Below are 15,166 nucleotides of genomic sequence, written 5' to 3'. Positions count from 1 at the left end.
TCTCTCTCTCTCTCTCTCTCTCTCTCTCTCTCTCTCTCTCTCTCTCTCTCTCTCTCTCTCTCTCTCTCTCTCTCTCTCTATCTATCTATCTATCTATTCATCCCAGATGAACTTATATACCAGGTCCATCTCTCCAAATGCAATATTCTGCCAGAGGACATATTATATCTATTTTCTAGAGAGGAGAAATAAATGATTTCCTATATTAATCAACATACCAATCATTGTAAATCCCAGCGGTTGATATAACCTCCTTGATCATCGACATACCGTCTCTGATGTACATACAGTACGTCATGCTGAAAGGCCATCAAAGCTGAAAGAGCTTAGTTTAGCTACCCACAATTCATTTGGTTTCTGTAAGAGATATTCTTTATGATTAACTTCCTTATGTGACTCAATGAAGTAAAAGAACAAACGCTTGTGGGGTCCATCATGTAGGCCTCCTCTCTCTCCTCACATTTGTCAATTAGGCTAATATGACTGTCTGGTTTGCCTGTAGGCTATATTCAGCATCTTTTCCCCCCTTCCTATTTTATTTTCCGTGTTAATGGACTCTTCTCGGGGTGAGGAGGTCATGTATGCATCTGAATGACATCAAAAGAGAAGCAGAAGGAGAAATACAAACAGAGGTAAATGATGCAGCGACTGGAACTGGAACGAATGGCCCAATCAGCGAAGAGATCAAACTTTTCTATCTCTATGCCAATCAGGCTAAATCTGGAAGTCTCTGTTACGAGTGGATTTGATTTGTACATTTCTCCTTTTACAAATGAATCTTGCACTTTACATTTTTTTCTACATCATTCCTGCCTATTTCATTGGTTGTTTATCAACAGTAGCCTATAGGATGAAACACTGAGCTAATCATCCCAAAGCTAAAAAGGGACAGAATTGAACGGACTAAACAGAACGGCGAGAGCAGCTTTGAAACTGGAGTGGTTCTCTTTATTGGGAGAGTCAAAATGTCCACCGGAGTGAAACAACACAGAACATTGCAATTTCACCATTTCACCCCCGTTTACAATATTACCATAACATTCAGCCTTTTCCCTTTTTTCAAGAACGCCCACTCTGGTACTTCCATAACCCATTTTGAAGCTGTCTTATTATAATGGTGGTTCTAGCAAGCCTGTGCAAGCTGAGGTGTTGTGAAGGTTATCACATTATTGGGCTTATTGTGTCTTGCATGCAGGTCAAAGCAATTGCAGAGAAATATAAGCAGATGACTGTTGGAGACTGAGAAAGAGCGAGGGAGAAACGGGAGGAAAAAAGAAGGGGGAGGGAAGAGGAACGAGGTAGAGAGAGGAGTCGAAAAAATAGGAGATATGGTGCCCTTCCCAAGGACAAAATAATTTAACCCCATCACCATTAGGTGGGGGTGGCAATAGTCTGCAGTCCCAAAAATGGGTTTCGGGGTGAAAGCTGTATGTGCCATCTAGCCATCTCTGTCAGTGAGGCCCATCTGAGAGGCAGAGACCACAGATGTGAACGAGGCTCCACCACTAATTCTTCAGAGCAGACAGACTTTTAATCTCTGCCTGACTAACTGACGGACAGGATAAAAAATCATCATAGATGCTAGAGAATAGGAGTTCTGATTGGTTGCACACCCGAGTGCGTGCATGTGTGAGTGTGTGTGTGTATGTATGATAAATAGGGCCGGGACAATACCTAACGAGTATCGTGATACTAGTATCATCCTCGACTAACCTTTACCCCTGCACATTGACTCGGTACCCCCTGTATATAACGTCATTATTGTTATTTTATTGTGTAACTTTTTTTAGATTGTTTTTTTACTTTGGTTTATTTAGTAAATGTTTTCTTAACTCCTTTGGATGGGTGCCTGGCGGCTGGAGGACAGCGCTGGGTGTCACCCAGGGTCTCGCGGTTCACCGGGCAAATCTACAGCTATGCTCCAGCCTCCAGGTCAACCCAGCCCAGTGACCAATCACAACCTCAGGGTGATTCTACTCTACATACCATAACCAATCAGGGCCAGCTGCAGGACTCAAACTGGAAACTAATCAAGAGATTTTTGCAGCGAGGAGCCCTGAGGCAAACAGTGGTGGACAGTTATGAGTTTAGAGTAAAAAAAAACAACCTAACCCTTTCCCCTCTCTTTCAGACATGCTGGTGAGATGGGTCATATTCATTAGAAAACACTGTAGCAACACATTTTGCAACAGACACATTTTTTAGGTAGTCCCTGCCTGACTGTTTTTGTCTGTTTGACCATGCAGTAGGATTTTAACAGTGAGGAGGCAACAGCAAATCTAGACTTTTCTTGCCTCGAGTGAGCTTTTATTAACAAACGTGAAGATAAGCTGGCTATTTACAAACAAAAATAAACAGGACGATGAACAAAAGGTGGGCCTAATAAACTTATCAGAATCAAAAATAGCTCTAACAAAAGAAAATCCAGGTTTCACTCATGCCTGTAAACCCAGCAGCATACCTACCTGTTACCTGTCTGACTTGTCTCACAAACAAAGCAATGTCATGCTTCTTGTAGCAATACCCATTACCCAGAATACATCACAAACTCTTCCAATTTCATAATTGACAATCAACTTCAATAAAGGTATGAAAATGGTATACGAACACGTTCAGGTAATATATTCCACATGATAAATATCCCCACATCAATAACAGTCGATAAATGTGCTTCTCATAATAAATGGGTGTTAATCAATGTCTGGACATACATAATCAGGTAAGACTCTAGCTTATGTGACAGGTGTATGTGTGAGTGTCTGAATGAGTGAGTGAGTGAGTGAGTGAGTGAGTGGATATGTGACAGAAGCACAAACTCACAACTCTTCACACCGTCAAGACAGATGGTGTGTGTGTGTGTGTGTGTGTGTGTGTGTGTGTGTGTGTGTGTGTGTGTGTGTGTGTGTGTGTGTGTGGGTAGTTAGAGCCCTGGACTGGGGGGCTGGAGTTTGAATGGTTACAGGACTGGTTACACAAATACAGTCAGGGCAGGAACACCCACAAACACACACGCACAAATGTAGAGACTCGTAAAGACGCTCTCATTCATTTTCCATAAAGATTACAAACATTCACAGGCTATAATTCAATATCTTGCAATATACACACACGCACACAACACACACACACACACTTGGTCACACAAGCACAGGTGCAGAAACTCCTCAAGACGCTCTCACTCATTTTCAATAAAGATTACAAATATTCACAGGCTATGTAGTACAATAGGCGCGCACGAGCGCACATGCACACCATCCTCCACCCACTTCTAAGCTCTCTTCGTCTTCCCTCAACAACAAATCCTGTCCCCCTCACTCAATCTCTCCCTCCTTCACACCCTTCTTCTCAACTCTAACCTCTGTCTCTCTCTTTCTCTCTACGCCCCATTGCTCTCATCTCAGCACACTCAGTCGTTCTTCCTGTGTCCTCTGTGTGTTCCCCTGTGGTTGTTATGTAAGCCCGCCGCAGCCAGGCCATATTGTGACTGTGAGCCATTTGGATGCTCTGTCTCCGGCTGTGTCTCAAATGCACCCTGTTCCCTTTATAATGCACTACAGCAATGCACTAAATAGGGAATACGGTGCCGTTTGGAACGCGTCCTTGGTATCCTATTGTGGCTCCTGACCCCTTACCTCCAAGCAATAGCGCCAGCCAGGAGGCATTACATGCACTTCCATTATTCATGTGCACTGGCTGTATGCTGGTCTGGGTTGTGGTAACCTAACTGACCAAATTACGCAAGATTTTAGTTCCGGGAGATTAGGGTTATGAATATTCACAGCACTAATGTGTATAGTGTCTACACCTATTCAGGTCTCCATTCATATTTTGCCTCCAACTCTGGAATAATATTATATAATCTAAGTAACTGGTAATTTTTTATTTTTTTAAATGTTATTTAATCTTTATTTAACTAGGCAAGTAATGATGTCCCATTGCCAGTCATACCCAATCCTAGACCCAGGCACACAAGCAGGCAGGCAGGCAGATACAGTTGCTGTGGGATGAAGCTGGCAATTAGAGCAGTAAGGAATGATACAAATTGGGAATATCTCTTATCTCTCATCACTGTAACTAACGCCGTCCTAGACATCAGCCGTGAGATGCAGCTTACATTCAGTATTTTTCAGCTCCCCTATCTCATTGAATAACATTCAATTATCTACATAGATGCAGCAGTTAGAGCCCTTAGAGCGTAGAATAAAGACATTGACATGATGTTTAATCACAGAATCTGGCAGCAGAAACAGCAGTGAGGACACTTTGGGTCATATTCATTATGGCACACCGTAGCAAAACATTTAGCAATGACAAAGGAAAATAAGCAAGTTCAGGTTGTTCTTCCCTGTTTCAGTCAGTTTTTTTCCATTTGGTGCCTAATGAACACAACCCACGTGTCATCTCGCAGTAAGACAGATCCTCGGCTGCAGATGGCATGTTTAGTCTACTCTTCCTCACTGGGGCTTTTTTATGATGCCTGTATGGGACACATAGCTGAAGTGTACGCTCCCTCCCTCTGAAGTGTTTAAACCTAAAGATGAATGGATGACTCTGAGAGCTGTGAGTTTCAAAACAAGAAGAGGTGTGTGTGTGTGTGTGTGGTGTGTGTGGGTGTGTGTATGTGTGTGTGTGTGTGTGTGTGTGGTAGTGTGTAGAGAGAGAGTGAAACTGAGAATAGTTTTGATGTTGATGGAATAGGATGAGGTAAATAATAGTGATAGTCTCTCGTGACAGATTATTAGTGAATGCAATATTTGGTTCTGGGGTCCGAGATTAACAATGATATAGATCTCATCTCTACAAGTGTTTAGAATAGGATCGGAAACATAACTCCGTAACTTCACTGTAACTAGCAGAGCAGAACTAAAGGTGCAGAAGACTTCGGTTCCAAATTGCTTACCCTCCGTCAATGTGGTCAGGGGTCTGATGAAATTCACTGTAACTATCGCAGCTAGGTAACACCTCACTGTGAGTTCAGTTCATGCATTAAAACAGGAGAGAGTGATCAAATGTGACAAGACCTAGATTTTGTGAGGAGTGAAAAGAGAGAACTTACAAGCTTTTATCTTATCACTTTGAGCTCCTGAGTGCATAGTCCCTTTTCCTTCCTGAGCCTTCCACACACACACACACATTCCTGTCTCTATTCAGGAATATATGTCACTGTAATTGTCACATCCTCAACCAGTTTGTGTGGCCATATTGTCTCCATCAAATGAAATGAGTGGATAATAAAGATATCAATGTCACCAACTTAGCACTGTGTGTCCAAGACAATTTCCCTTCAGGGACAATAAACTTGATCCTATCTTAAACACGACCTCTGACCTTAACTTAAATACCTCTGCTGCCGCTGAGTGTGTAATCAATGACAATCACATTGTGACAATCACATTGATAAAAGTGATCATATTAGATGATTCCATAAATGTAAACAAAAACCGTATCCCATCAAGCTTATTAAATCTGCATTCCAAACACTCACTTGCACAGACCCTGTTTACTCCTGGCCCAGGGTCTGTAATTAACTAAGCTGATATGGCCACAGGCCTATTACTGTGATAATCCTGGTAAACAGAAGAGGGTGTGGGGGGAATCAACAAACACACAAGCACACCCACAAGCACACACTCACACACACACACACACACACACACACACACACACCCCTACCCCCTGCTCCTCATCCACTCTACCACTGTGACTGTCTGCTGGGGACCCACTCTCAGTCACAGTCACAGTCACAGTCTCATCAGTGAGTCTTCTTTTACATTTGATTGATTAGTTGTGTAACCCGGGAAGAGTTGAATTGTGAATTGAGAGGTTGAACAATTTGTCACAGAGGAGAGAGGTGAAACACACACACACACACACACACACACACACACACACACACACACACACACACACACACACACTGAGAGAGAGGCGATGCTACAGGAAGATGGCAGGCATCTCTTCCTGCTCACATAAAACACCCCAGGGATTGATAGGATCTGGACAAATTGTGTAAAAACAGCACTGTCTCATTTGCACACACAATGGGAAGATTACAAATCTTTTTAATCGATTCAGAGCTCGGAATGAGACTGAGGGAAAGGACAGGTGGACGGAGTGATACCTTTGTTTTCTAGTAAGAACACCAGCCCTTACCAGTCGAGTCCCAAGGGGACAATTCCTGTGCTATAAATTGCCATCGATTTGGTGGCAGTCAGATAGGTACAAATTAAAGAATTTAATAGGATTTTATAGGATTTTAAAATCATCCTGATGTGCCAGGTAGCCTGTTTAGCATTTTTTTAAACTGTGAACACTGGGCATGCACAAAAGCACACACGAACACACACACATACTACTCACCATATTGCATCTCCCCTCAGCATCATCCTCCAGGAGGCCCAGCCTGCACAGAGCCTTCTCATTCTTCAGCCAGTACTCTGACGAGTCCAGCACACTGCTACTGCACAGCACCTGGAAGACACAGATAACACACTCTCTTACACACAGACACATGACTGAACTCCTTATCAGAATGTATAATATAGGAAAGTACATACAAATTCACACAGACACACACACGCTCTCTCAAGCACACAAACACACAAGTCCCCCATTCACCTTCAGCTGACAATCTTAGTGTTTACCCTCTGGCTATAAAGATCTCTACAGGCCCTTTGTTCAAGGGGTGCTCAGTGGGACCTTGCTCTGTAAGAGGGATCAATAGTCTGTCAGTTAGCCTATTTACTCTCCACATATTTACTGTGTTTTTACGTTTCCCCCGCGGGCTGTTTCAATGGACCCTATGGGTTAAGTGTCAAGTCCTGTTGACCTGCGACTTTCAATGACACTCAAGAGTCAAGAGTTCCTTTGTCAGAGGGACACATACAGTGGGGGAAAAAAGTATTTAGTCAGCCACCAATTGTGCAAGTTCTCCCACTTAAAAAGATGAGAGAGGCCTGTAATTTTCGTCATAGGTACACATCAACTATGACAGACAAATTGAGGAAAAAAAATCCAGAAAATCACATTGTAGGATTTTTAATGAATTTATTTGCAAATTATGGTGGAAAATAAGTATTTGGTCACCTACAAACAAGCAAGAATTCTGGCTCTCACAGACCTGTAACTTCTTCTTTAAGAGGCTCCTCTGTCCTCCACTCATTACCTGTATTAATGGCACCTGTTTGAACTTGTTATCAGTATAAAAGACACCTGTCCACAACCTCAAACAGTCACACTCCAAACTCCACTATGGCCAAGACCAAAGAGCTGTCAAAGGACACCAGAAACAAAATTGTAGACCTGCACCAGGCTGGGAAGACTGAATCTGCAATAGGTAAGCAGCTTGGTTTGAAGAAATCAACTGTGGGAGCAATTATTAGGAAATGGAAGACATACAACACCACTGATAATCTCCCTCGATCTGGGGCTCCACGCAAGAGCTCACCCCGTGGGGTCAAAATGATCACATGAACGGTGAGCAAAAATCCCAGAACCACACGGGGGGACCTAGTGAATGACCTGCAGAGAGCTGGGACCAAAGTAACAAAGCCTACCATCAGTAACACACTACGCCGCCAGGGACTCAAATCCTGCAGTGCCAGACGTGTCCCCCTGCTTAAGCCAGTACATGTCCAGGCCCGTCTGAAGTTTACTAGAGTGCATTTGGATGATCCAGAAGAGGATTGGGAGAATGTTATATGGTTCGATGAAACCAAAATATAACTTTTTTGTAAAAACTCAACTTGTCGTGTTTGGAGGACAAAGAATGCTGAGTTGCAGCCAAAGAACACCATACCTACTGTGAAGCATGGGGGTGCAAACATCATGCTTTGGGGCTGTTTTTCTGCAAAGGGACTAGGACGACTGATCCGTGTAAAGGAAATAATAAATGGGGCCATGTATCGTGAGATTTTGAGTGAAAACCTCCTTCCATCAGCAAGGGCATTGAAGATGAAACGTCGCTGGGTCTTTCAGCATGACAATGATCCCAAACTCACCGCCCGGGCAACGAAGGAGTGGCTTCGTAAGAAGCATTTCAAGGTCCTGGAGTGGCCTAGCCAGTCTCCAGATCTCAACCCCATAGAAAATCTTTGGAGGGAGTTGAAAGTCTGTGTTGCCCAGCGACAGCCCCAAAACATCACTGCTCTAGAGGAGATCTGCATGGAGGAATGGGCCAAAATACCAGCAACAGTGTGTGAAAACCTTGTGAAGACTTACAGAAAACGTTTGACCTGTGTCATTGCCAACAAAGGTTATGTAACAAAGTATTGAGAAACTTTTGTTATTGACCAAATACTTATTTTCCACCATAATTTGCAAATAAATTCATTACAAATCCTAAAATGTGATTTTCTGGATTTTTTTTCCTCATTTTGTCTGTCATAGTTGACGTGTACCTATGATGAAAATTACAGGCCTCTCTCATCTTTTTAAGTGGGAGAACTTGCACAATTGGTGGCTGACTAAATACTTTTTTCCCCCACTGTATATACATATGAAGAGTTATTGATTATTGTAGTATTGGGTAAATGGTGCTGGTCGTTACTAAGACTTTGAAAGTCACTGGGATCCCTCAGGAGATACAACAAGATATTCTAATCATAATCCATAAGATAACTTTTCAAATGGAACCTTTCACATACATTTAGTCTGAAACTGCCATCCTAATTCATCAGTGATTGAATCATCTCTAACCAATCAGAGTATGAAAGCCAATGACATTAGGCCAGGCTGGCTCTGGCCCATCCCATCGGTTTCTGTGACCAATCAGAACGGTCCGAATGTGTTCGAATTCTATAAGGGTAAGGGGGATACCTAGTCAGTTGCACAACTGAATGCATTCAACCCAAATGTGTCTTCCGCATTTAACCCACCCCCCCTGAAAGCAGGGAGGAAAGCAAATCCAGAAAAATAAATGCTAGTGGGCATAGTGTTTGGCCAGAGTAATGTGGATGGGTAGGGGCTGCAAAACAATAGCGATGATGATAATTTCCATGGTGTATTTTTAGGCTGACGCCATCATGCCCCCTGTGCCCCTGTCCTGTGCTATCTCCCCCTGGTGTTGTCCATCTGCTCTGGGCCATGGCCAGGTAGAGGTGACTCACACTCAGGTGGCCTCATGGTCATGACATCACAATTTGGCAGAGCTTGGAGTGAGGGCAGGGTCGTGGTCATTAGGCCCAAACCGGGGAGGTGCTATTTCAACTTGTCCAAAAATAAATGCTTTATTTTTTCTTCCATTGCAAAACTTTTTTCTACGATGTGCACCAATGAACATAACTCAGCTTCATACAGGTGCTTGAGCAGGTGCTTGATATCATAGTAAATATTCACCAGCAAAAAAATTAAGACTGTGTAATAATGTTATTCTCCCACATGTATCTTAGTAAGCCAATATTTTGATTGTTAGGTCTTTGTCAAGTCAGGGGACCTTACCTACAGTTAGGGTTAAAATGTTGTCTTTATAAATACACACTTGGGAGCCATACAGTTTTGTGTCATTGTGCAGAGACTTCAATTACAAATACTACATGTAATCTTATTTTTGTATGTTAGCGACAGAGCGGCGAGGCTCAATGGAAGTCATTTACAGTGGGGAAAAAAGTATTTAGTCAGCCACCAATTATGCAAGTTCTCCCACTTAAAAAGATGAGAGAGGCCTGTAATTCTCATCATAGGTACACGTCAACTATGACAGACAAATTGAGAATTTTTTTTCCAGAAAATCACATTGTAGGATTTTTAATGAATGTATTTGCAAATTATGGTGGAAAATAAGTATTTGGTCACCTACAAACAAGCAAGATTTCTGGCTCTCACAGACCTGTAACTTCTTCTTTAAGAGGCTCCTCTGTCCTCCACTCATTACCTGTATTAATGGCACCTGTTTGAACTTGTTATCAGTATAAAAGACACCTGTCCACAACCTCAAACAGTCACACTCCAAACTCCACTATGGCCAAGACCAAAGAGCTGTCAAAGGACACCAGAAACAAAATTGTAGACCTGCACCAGGCTGGGAAGACTGAATCTGCAATAGGTAAGCAGCTTGGTTTCAAGAAATCAACTGTGGGAGCAATTATTAGGAAATGGAAGACATACAACACCACTGATAATCTCCCTCGATCTGGGGCCCCACGCAAGATCTCACAGTGTGGGGTCAAAATGATCACAAGAACGGTGAGCAAAAATCCCAGAACCACACCGGGGGACATAGTGAATGACCTGCAGAGAGCTGGGACCAAAGTAACAAAGCCTACCATCAGTAACACACTACGCCGCCAGGGACTCAAATCCTGCAGTGCCAGACGTGTCCCCCTGCTTAAGCCAGTACATGTCCAGGCCCGTCTGAAGTTTGCTAGAGTGCATTTGGATGATCCAGAAGAGGATTGGGAGAATGTTATATGGTCAGATGAAACCAAAATATAACTTTTTGGTAAAAACTCAACTCGTCGTGTTTGGAGGACAAAGAATGCTGAGTTGCATCCAAAGAACACCATACCTACTGTGAAGCATGGGGGTGGAAACATCATGCTTTGGGGCTGTTTTTCTGCAAAGGGACTAGGACGACTGATCCGTGTAAAGGAAAGAATGAATGGGGCCATGTATCGTGAGATTTTGAGTGAAAACCTCCTTCCATCAGCAAGGGCATTGAAGATGAAACGTGGCTGGGTCTTTCAGCATGACAATGATCCCAAACACACCGCCCGGGCAACGAAGGAGTGGCTTCGTAAGAAGCATTTCAAGGTCCTGGAGTGGCCTAGCCAGTCTCCAGATCTCAACCCCATAGAAAATCTTTGGAGGGAGTTGAAAGTCCGTGTTGCCCAGCGACAGCCCCAAAACATCACTGCTCTAGAGGAGATCTGCATGGAGGAATGGGCCAAAATACCAGCAACAGTGTGTGAAAACCTTGTGAAGACTTACAGAAAACGTTTGACCTGTGTCATTGCCAACAAAGGGTATATAACAAAGTATTGAGAAACTTTTGTTATTGACCAAATACTTATTTTCCACCATAATTTGCAAATAAATTCATTAAAAATCCTACAATGTGATTTTCTGGATTTTTTTTCCTCATTTTGTCTGTCATAGTTGACGTGTACCTATGATGAAAATTACAGGCCCCTCATCTTTTTAAGTGAGAGAACTTGCACAATTGGTGGCTGACTAAATACTTTTTTCCCCCACTGTAACTTGACGGCCCGTCTACTAATGAAGTGACTGAACAAAAAGCAATATCAACTGACAATGCTCCTTATTCTAGAGGAAGGAGGGGGAGCTGAACAGAAGAGGTTGAAATTCAACGTAATCTCCCCCAGAGACCAGTGTTATTTTCCATTTCTCTCATCGTCTCCCTGACACAGTGAGATTATCAATCAAACTAGATGACCTGAAACTCCAGGTCCAGGACCTTCATCATTACTGTCTGTTGAAATGGCACAAACTCTCCCTCACCAGGGAGAGGGAGACACACACACACATGAATATTTACCGGACATACACACCTACACACACCGTCCCCCTGTATTTACCTTCTTGCAGGCGGTGACGGAGGATCCCAGGGTGCTATCTGTGCTGACTCCCTCGACGTCTGCTGACTCAGAGCTCTCGAACATGGCTGACGACTGGAAGTTACTGCAGGAGGAGAACAAAGTGTGTCTGTGTCAGGACCCACTGTACACAGCCCAATGCCCCAGGGCAGGGCCTCTGTTTGGGCTTTACAGAATCTATTAGCCCATGGGTGAACACCCTGGTCTGGGGACATGCTCCCTGGCATCCCTGGCATGCCCAATGCTGTACAGAACCAGCCATTATAGAGTTGCATGAGAGTAACACAAAAACTCTGAACCTCTACCAAAAACAAGGGCAAACTCAGCCATAGCATTTGTCTTGGGGTGCTTGAGACAATGTATGGTGATCGTGGGCATGTTTACAACCAATATACAATTGAATGGATGAAATAAATTGTTTTCCTCATTAAATTAATTATCTGTGATCTGTAATCTTAAAGTTAACTTGGAGAAAAAAGCACCTGATTTTTTATCAGAAGTTTGTATTAATTAGGATAAAACTGGCACATAAAAAAGGAGGGAGGTACATGAAGACCAAAGAGCCAGTTGGCTCTGTGATCATCACTTTTATGGTAAATTTTAAGTATTTTATTTTGGAACTGGTTTAATTTAGGGATTAGCCTATTTATAGCTGTATCGAATCAGAATTTATGTATGCCTACATTGTATCTTACCCAAGGTAAGTAAGTCCCCTCCTTTGAGGGGAAGTTTTCTGTGCATCCCAGGGGCCAAATGTGTTATGCTGAATCTGCATAACTGAACCTCTATGAAATGGTGTACAATGATTATTATACCAAATTGTAATATGGTTATAGCACTGCTATACCAGGGCCTCTACACCACAGTAATATATTTACAATGGTCAATGCAAGAGCTCAGCACACAATCCCAAGATACTCTGTCATTCACCAGGTGCAAAACTGGAACTGGTCCCCAAGGTAAAGTGCTCTTCACAATCACAAACAACACACTGCAGTAACTAATTTCACATATGTGACCCATAAATTGGATGGCTATTTTATGGCACACACAAAGAAACATAAATGAATCCTCACAAAATAGAGACAATTGAAGTCAGAATATGCTAAATCTTTAGTTTCACACAAATCCGCGGCTCCGTAGGTTAACTGATTCGTGAGCATGACCTTTCCGTATGAAGATGGTTAGCGTGATGGTTGGCAAATCATTATGCACAATTTGCGCGCTGCTTAGCGCCCGGGTCTCATCCGAGCCATGTTGAAGCCGACACACACATTTCATCTTCTGATACGAGTGGCACACTATAACGTCTCATCATTATGATAGACTCATTGCCTCCGGTTTGTAGATGATCCCGGTCACGGCCGTGGAGACAAGGTGGGCGATACGGTAATATCAGCACTTAATCATGAAGCGATAAGCAGATAAGCAGGTTCAGCGTGTGGCAAACCGCAAATGCCGGAAGGGATGGACTATTTTTTAGAATTCATATAGGCTATATCTCAATCGCTGTTAAAAATCGTATTTTCTGGTGTTCCTACATTTTACGTTGTGCTCCTAACTTATTAAAGTTGGGAGCACCAGTGCTACCATTTATTTTATTTTATTAAGAGCCCTGACTATGAATGACGTTAGTCTGGAGCCCTGTAAAAGTAATTAACAATTAGGGTAGGTGTTGATTCAGGGGAACACATAGGGTAACATTAATTTATGATATAGCCTATGTCGTTAGCTTGGCTTTTATAATGTTGGCCTATAAGCTAATGATTTAGGCTATATTGTAAATTAGTGCCTGTCATATGTATTATGGCTTAAGCCGACAGACAGACCGACAGACAGAGAACAAGAAGAAGCACAGAGTGACACCAGAGAAGGGGGGTGAGTTGGCTGCGTGCTCAGTGATGTGGGCTGGTGTGGATAACATGCCAAAGCCGAATTCTTGACCCAGTCTGCCCCTGGCAAACCGATCAAATTAATGCATGAACTATTAGGCTAATGCATTGATTGACATTTGTTTGTCTTTAGGCTACTCTGTATTGCGCATTGAAGTGAACCGAGATGGTTAGGCTATGTCTCCAAATGCGTGGCACCGCACACGCAAAGTGGGCATTTTTGGTTAGCTGCACGACACAGTGTTTATACCATTTTTTCATCATTCAAATAACCATAACACATATTTTAAGAGTAGTATAGGCTATTAAAATCCACTGTTACACAGAATACGTAGGCAGATGAAATGCATCATCTTTGGCTAAATTAAATTCCATATATAGGCTAGATTATTATCAATTTTATGTTTTCCTGTTTCAGTTATAAATTTTTACTAATGTCCTCTGAGTCGATCGCTGAAGAGCTGGAGCACAGCAATTGTTTAGGCTATTGCTCTGTGCAGGCTGTGTTGATACAGGCTACTGTATTCAAAATACCATTCAAAAGCTGTATTTGCACAAAAAATTGTTGGCGTATTTGGCTACATTATTGCAGTATTGCAATTTACACATAAGCAACCAATTGCATTGCAACGAAATAAAAGAAAAAAAGATAACATAGGCTAACATTTATTTGCAGTCAATACGGGACCATTCAATTGAAGGGTAATCTGCAATTTGTTTAAACTCTCACAACAGTCGCCGTAGCCTATTAATTAACACGCTCCGTTCACATACCTCGGCGTCTTCAGAAGGCACTTAGCACCCGCCATCCCGTCCAAGATAAGCTTCTGAAGCCGGGGTTTCTATGTCCTCGGTAGGAGAGGAGCGGAGCAATGCGGCGCGTCGCTGTCCCGAGGACACTCTCCTGTCCAAATGCACATCCCCTGACCGAGGAGAGGAGAAATTCCAGCTCTACCGTGACGTTACCGTGACTTCGGGCGAGTGTATGTTCTACGGTCGTTAACAGCGCGCAGCCATCTGCAAATTGACAGTCCGCTTGAAGAGGAGCGGGAGCATTGCCTTTCCCAGCATATATCAAAACAGACACGCGCGCAAAGACACGCAGGCACACACAAACACACACAATATATTCCCCTTAACATAAGGAAAAGAGCTGCTGTAGATAAGATAAGCCTTCTCTACATTTTCATCATGGGCACAAAATAAATCCACTTTATCTTATTAGGCTATTGGTAGGATAATTAATTATGTTTTGCTCATTATTTACCATACCCTAACAATATTAGATTGCTTTACAGTTCTAATCTTATTTCACATGCAACAGTGTTAAGACAAGGTCCCCCTCTCAAAAGAGGTGTCTAGCCTCAAGGGTATTTTCCTGTTTGAATAAAAGTTGAATAAAGGACAGTTTAATTAATCCACTGGTGTCAGTATAGTTGTCAGCTCCTGAACCACAGCAGGCAGCACAAGGTCAGACAGGTTATTGATCTGTTTTGTTGACCAGGATATGCCCTATACCACAACAGGTCCTGACCTAGACCTGACGCCAAGGCAACAGGACACATCTACTTTAATAGCTCTGATGGAAAAGCAGCTTCAGTAGGCCTAGAATATCAGAGTAGCTTATCCATGTCAGTCAATATCGCACTGCTTGATCTCACTCAACGTAGATAAAAGATTAAGCTAAGGTTATGTTATAGCAATTTGTCAGTCGATGATATG

At 42.7% G+C, this 15,166-nt stretch overlaps 1 protein-coding gene across 1 annotated transcript in view; it reads right to left on the bottom strand.

The window, feature by feature from the left end:
- LOC311105424 (A-kinase anchor protein SPHKAP-like) overlaps window positions 1–14,253 on the bottom strand; it is a gene marked incomplete at both ends in the record, with an annotated part of 31,825 nt that extends 17,572 nt beyond the window's left edge. Inside the window, 3 exons of the mRNA XM_084147575.1 lie at window positions 6,361–6,471; window positions 11,535–11,637; window positions 14,219–14,253. Coding sequence (XP_084003701.1) covers window positions 6,361–6,471; window positions 11,535–11,637; window positions 14,219–14,253 — 249 coding nt within the window. The remainder of the gene's footprint in view (window positions 1–6,360; window positions 6,472–11,534; window positions 11,638–14,218) is intronic.
- Window positions 14,254–15,166: the final 913 nt, after the last annotated feature.

Source organism: Coregonus lavaretus, assembly GCF_964263955.1.
Source record: "Coregonus lavaretus genome assembly, chromosome: 30".
Classification (NCBI taxonomy): Eukaryota; Metazoa; Chordata; class Actinopteri; order Salmoniformes; family Salmonidae; genus Coregonus; species Coregonus lavaretus.
The sequence above is the reverse complement of the archived record's forward strand: the minus strand, read 5'-3'. Positions and strand labels throughout refer to the sequence as shown.